Source organism: Hemibagrus wyckioides, linkage group LG24 (assembly GCF_019097595.1).
Source record: "Hemibagrus wyckioides isolate EC202008001 linkage group LG24, SWU_Hwy_1.0, whole genome shotgun sequence".
NCBI lineage: Eukaryota > Metazoa > Chordata > Actinopteri > Siluriformes > Bagridae > Hemibagrus > Hemibagrus wyckioides.
This window is the reverse complement of record NC_080733.1, coordinates 12,416,607-12,422,606: the sequence shown is the minus strand read 5'-3', so window position 1 is coordinate 12,422,606 and position 6,000 is coordinate 12,416,607. Positions and strand designations below refer to the sequence as shown.

General features: G+C 31.0%; 1 protein-coding gene across 1 annotated transcript in view; it reads left to right on the top strand.

Annotated features, from left to right (window-relative positions):
• Positions 1 to 2,503: 2,503 nt before the first annotated feature.
• Positions 2,504 to 6,000, top strand: part of pkhd1l1.1 (PKHD1 like 1, tandem duplicate 1) — a 49,538-nt gene continuing 46,041 nt past the window's right edge. The window contains exons 1-11 of the mRNA XM_058377894.1: positions 2,504 to 2,661; positions 3,261 to 3,392; positions 3,511 to 3,588; positions 3,721 to 3,865; positions 4,131 to 4,239; positions 4,338 to 4,395; positions 4,489 to 4,582; positions 4,950 to 5,003; positions 5,085 to 5,158; positions 5,267 to 5,309; positions 5,390 to 5,460. Of these exons, the coding sequence (XP_058233877.1) occupies positions 3,326 to 3,392; positions 3,511 to 3,588; positions 3,721 to 3,865; positions 4,131 to 4,239; positions 4,338 to 4,395; positions 4,489 to 4,582; positions 4,950 to 5,003; positions 5,085 to 5,158; positions 5,267 to 5,309; positions 5,390 to 5,460 (793 nt within the window). The 5' untranslated portion in view covers positions 2,504 to 2,661; positions 3,261 to 3,325. The remainder of the gene's footprint in view (positions 2,662 to 3,260; positions 3,393 to 3,510; positions 3,589 to 3,720; positions 3,866 to 4,130; positions 4,240 to 4,337; positions 4,396 to 4,488; positions 4,583 to 4,949; positions 5,004 to 5,084; positions 5,159 to 5,266; positions 5,310 to 5,389; positions 5,461 to 6,000) is intronic.

Genomic DNA, 6,000 nt, shown 5'->3' with positions numbered 1-6,000 from the left:
AGCCATATAGCTAGTTAGTTAGTTAGTTAGTTAGTTAGTTAGTTAGTTAGTTAGTTAGTTAGTTAGTTAGTTAACAAATGTATTTATTTAGTTAATTAGCTAGCTACCCAGATAGCTAGTTAGTTTGTTAGTTAGTTAGTTATCAAATCTATTTATTTAGTTACCTAATTAGTTAATTAGTCCAGCTAACTAGTTAGTTAGTTAGTTAGTTAGTGTTCTAATTTATTATTTAAATAATGAGTTACCTAATTAGTTAATTTAGTTAGCTAGTTAGTTATTTAGTTAGCAAGTAAGTTAGTTTGTTTGTTATCAAAAAGTATTTATTGAGTATAAAACATTTTATATATTAATTACTTAGCTAGCTAGTTAGGTAGTTGGTTAGCTAGTTAGTTAGTAAGTTAGTTAGTTATCAAATGTATTTATTTAGTTAATTAGAAATTAGTCAGTTAGTTAGTTAGTTAGTTAGTTAGTTATCAAATGTATTTATTTAGTTATATAGTTACCTAACCAGTTAGCTAGCTAGTCAGCTAACTAGTTAGTTAGTTAGTTAGTTAGTTAGTTAACAAATGTATTTATTTAGTTAATTAGCTAGCTACCCAGATAGCTAGTTAGTTTGTTAGTTAGTTAGTTATCAAATCTATTTATTTAGTTACCTAATTAGTTAATTAGTCCAGCTAACTAGTTAGTTAGTGTTCTAATTTATTATTTAAATAATGAGTTACCTAATTAGTTAATTTAGTTAGCTAGTTAGTTATTTAGTTAGCAAGTAAGTTAGTTTGTTTGTTATCAAAAAGTATTTATTGAGTATAAAACATTTTATATATTAATTACTTAGCTAGCTAGTTAGGTAGTTGGTTAGCTAGTTAGTTATCAAATGTATTTATTTAGTTAATTAGAAATTAGTCAGTTAGTTAGTTAGTTAATTATCAAATGTATTTATTTAGTTATATAGTTACCTAACCAGTTAGCTAGCTAGTCAGCTAACTAGTTAGTTAGTTAGTTAGTTAGTTAGTTAACAAATGTATTTATTTAGTTAATTAGCTAGCTACCCAGATAGCTAGTTAGTTTGTTAGTTAGTTATCTAATTTATTATTTTGATAATTTGTTACCTAATTAGTTAGTTAGTTAGTTATCAAATCTATTTATTTAGTTACCTAATTAGTTAATTAGTCCAGCTAACTAGTTAGTTAGTTAGTTAGTTAGTTAGTTAGTTAGTTAGTTAGTTAATTTTTATTATTTGTCTTTATTACTTAAATGACTTATACAAATATACAGAACAGAGAAACCACTGTTCACCAATAAGCTATAGATTTAGTTCTTCTTTAGACTTTACTATAATGTTCCTTTAATTTTCTGTAGCACAAACTCCACACCCACAGGGCAGAGGTGAGAATCGAACGTGATAACCACTTAATACGTGTTAACCACTAAACCACCATAATTTATAGGTTATTATAGATAGATAGATAGATAGATAGATAGATAGATAGATAGATAGATAGATAGATAGATAGATAGATAGATAGATAGATAGATAGATAGATAGATAGATAGATAGATAGATAGAATTGCAGTAGCCGTTGTGCCCAAAGGAACTCATGTACATAAAGTTAATTCAATACCCATTTTACCTGTTAATAATTAAAAAGAATATTAAACTTTATTAATTAATAATGCAAATAATTACAGCTCTGTAATTCATCTAATATTTCTGACATCTATCATAATGTAAAGATATAAATCACATTATATCATGTAATAAAGGCATTACTCCAGTAGCTTAAAACTCTCTATATAGGAAATCTCACACAACAGGAAATGAGTTATTTGATTATCAGATTAGTCTATGTTTAAGCACCTGAGGTTAAAGCCACTCACGACATGGACACACGGGCCTCATTGTTGTTTCTACACTCATCTGGACACTGCTCACGCTAACACTGGTGTGTAAACAATCCCACAGTCACCGTTCTACTGGCAAACATTCTTGTCTTTTTCTTTTCGGACATTTTTCACACTTTATCAGCTTGTCATCTGTCCAGAGCATGTAAGCACTCTTCTGTGTTTTGATGATGATGTAATGACATGGGAACATCTTGGACATTTTGACAGCTGGTATCTGATTACAACCTGAACTGATAAGGCTTATGTCCAGTTCTCTATGTTATGTATTTAACTGTCCAACAACTTGATGAAACCCTGACATTCACTGAGCGATTGAATTACACTTAGCAAGGGTTTAGCTTTAGGCAAACAAACTGTTTTTACATTTTTAACTGTTTCAATTAGTGGGCAGAACAGAATTTTGGTCATTTTTCTGGTCAATTTTCTAGAAATGATATATTCTCGATTTCTCAAATTTAGCCACAGTGTCGTCTGACAGGTTTTCCCAGACGCATGATGTCTTTGTGCTCAGCTTCCTTTCATCAGGCAGTCCGACAGGTTTTTTCACAAAAGTAGATCCTGCAGATAAGACGAGTGACAGCATCCAGACCAAACGTGATTCAGCTGTTCTTAGCATTGTTGAATGTATACAAACAACCACATGCAATGCATTGAGCTCTGTTTTGCAGTTTCCTAGGATTGGGGTATATAAACGGTTCAAGCTCATGTGTTGTTGATGAAGAATAGATATTGTGTCTCAGATTGCAACTTCTACAGGTATGTGCATTCAAAAAACTAATAATAATAATCATTATTATTATCTGTAATGAATAATATTACGAAATATATAACATAACTATACATTTTGTAAATTCCTATTTTTTGCCACATTTCTGTATTAAGCCTCAAACCTCTCACTGTTTAGGTTTAGCCTCAGATAATATACCCTCTCTCTTTTTTTCTGCACTATCCTTTTTTCTACTTATTTCTTATTTGTTTCTTTTTTAAAAAAAATTCTAAAAATGTGAAGTTTTCATTTCACTGCAAGTTATTTACTGTATATGACCATGTATGTATGTGATTTGCATCTTGAATCAATTTAGGTAGAGATGTGTTATTAACACTATGTGCAGTGAAGCTAAATACTTAGTCTGGGATTAAAAACCTTTCCTGAGCGATAGGAAGAAGCTACATTTTCACCAGTCTCATTTTCCGAGACATTGGTTTCATTTTTCATATTCAGCTGGAAACTTCTGTAGTATCACATACACTAATTGCTCATCATATTACACCCACACCTCAGCTTATACAATCCTCTCTAAAAACATTGGCATTTGGTTAATCTAACTATTATATATGATCTTAAAAATACACAGAACTGCAGCCTGATTCAAGGTGAATGTGACCAGAGCACCGAAAAGGTGCAGCTGGATCAGAAATCATGCAAAACACTGGAGTGCACAAGTACTTGTGCCTCGTGATCTGGATTCTACAGATCAACTTTTCAGGCAAGAAAAATAAAACCTTAATCTTCATTGCCAATAACAAATCTACAGTATGCTTACATTACCCAGGTCATAATCATAATTAACTGATAAAATAACAGTATTTAAAATTATTTTCTAGGAGCCCAACGTGTCTTGAGAGTAACCCCTAAACTGGGCAGTACAAATGGAGCAACACGGCTGACCATTGAGGGAAATGGTAGGTCATTTTTATTATTATAAAGATCACTGCTGCACTAACTTTAAAAGGTCACTATATTTTTATGTACTGAAATGAAGTGATTTTTTCAAAATAAATATTTTACAAAAAATTTTGATGCGTTTCTCTCAGGTTTTGCGCAGCAGAGTCAGTTCAGTTTTGATAACAGCAACCCTGACATCGGCAACACTGTGACTTTGGTGTCCAGCACCAGATCATTTCCCTGCGACGTAGAGAAAGATGCCACCCTTTCTACCAAAATCACATGCTACACTAGGTACTCTGAGAATATTATAATTTAATATAAATGGACTTGCAGGACTAAGCTCATTATACATAAAAATAAAAATAAAATGGAATAAAGTAAAGGATGAGGATGAATTCTCTTTAGCTCGGACTGTAGATTAAAGCTGCCTATCGCTGATAGTTGTGCCAATGCATTACGCATGGTCTGACTGTGTGTTGGCTTTAAATCTCAAGATACATCCTTTCCATTAAAGTTTTTATGAAGATTTGCTGAAAATCTGCTTGTCATTTTCAAGAGCAATGCCTCAAGATGACTACATGCTCATTGTCAAAGTGGATGGCGTTCCCATTCCCTCTAGTGGAGTGTGCAATGGATATCCCTGGACTTACTGGTGTATATTCTATGTACGTTTCATTTCTTACATTCATGACTTTAAGTGTAGTTGTGGCTATAATTGTTTTATAGTGTAGTGCATTGTGTTATTGCTGTTGTGCATTCACAGACTCGCTGGTACAGGACACCTTCCATCCAGACTATGACCCCTGTCACTGGTCTTCCAGGTGCGAGTTTCATATCATCTATGCTGCATACTTCATTTGTAAAAAACTGATTTTGACAAATTGTGTTTTGCTTTGCTTTGTCAAATAATCCAGGGACCATAGTTACTCTCCGGGGGAGAATTTTTACTGATGTCTATGGCAGCAACACAGCAACAAGCTCCAACGGGCTTGATGTGAGATTTCTAAGGTAAAGAAATATCACATAATTTATTATAATTTTATTAGTAATAATAAAAAATAAAATATTATTATTATTATTATTATTATTATTATTATTATTATTATTATTATTATTATATTTAATATAATAATACATATTTTAACATATTTAATATATATTTAACATAACAACAACAACAATAATAATAATAATAATAATAATAATAATAATAATAATAATAATAATAATAATAATAATTATTATTATTATTATTATTATTATGTTCTTTTTCCTTACATTATACGCATATTTATATATGCTGTAGAGCCTGAGATACATAAAATATTATGTTTGATTGTGTATTTAATTTTTTTGTTTGTTTTGGGGAATGTAGAGCATATATGGGTGGAATGCCATGCAATCTTTTGGTACCTAACTCAGACACACTGTGAGTACACATCATCTGAGTGTAGAATCAAATTTATAATATTATTTCTGTATTTATCACACAGTCATCTTTTTTCTTTAGATACGGCTTGACTTTGGATTCTAACACCAGCGACTGGGGTTACATGAGCTGTAAAGTGACTGGAACGTATGTAGGTAAGGGAACATAATGCGCATTTTGTGTCAGTGTTCACTCAAATATTTCCTTTGCAACATGATCCCATATGTTGTGACTTTAATGATGCTGGCTTTTGTCCCTGATAGGACATCACAACCTGAGCTACATTCTTGACAGTGAATTCGGAAGGTCAGTGAAATACTAATAGCTTATCACATATCTGCATTCGGATTTCAAAGCATGTAATCAAAATATATTCTATGTTTCAGGAGCTTGCCAGACTTTGGGGTCTATCGTGTGTCAGCATTGAATAAACTTGCAATGTTTCAGACTTATGCAGGTAAATAATTTGGAATTAGAGGAAAAGAAGGGAAAACACCCACACCTTATTCAACTTAACTATAACATTCAGTTCAATACAATTAGATAAGATAAGATAAAAAATAAAAATATAAATAAAATAAAAATATTTATTTAAAAATAAATATAAATTAAATATAAATGAAAAATAAATGAAATAATCTATATATACAAATGTGTTCAAAAGTACAAAATGTATTCGAAAATATAAATTTGATTCAATTAAGATTTTTTGTGTAGCATTTAAACAATAGATATTGTCTACTGAAGCAAGGAAAAGTACTTTAAGATGATTTGTAGTAAACCTGAGAGGAATCCACACTCATATGATTGACACTGTATAATGGAATTATAAATTACTTTTCTACATCTGTATACAATAAGATTAAACAGTACAAAGCTTTTGTTGTGAATCCTGAGATAAGCACAGGGCAAATATATATAATTACAGCAGCAGTTCTTGAACAGTAAGATTACAGGGTGAAGAGGTGAAGAAGGTACAGGAGTTTAAGTACTTGGG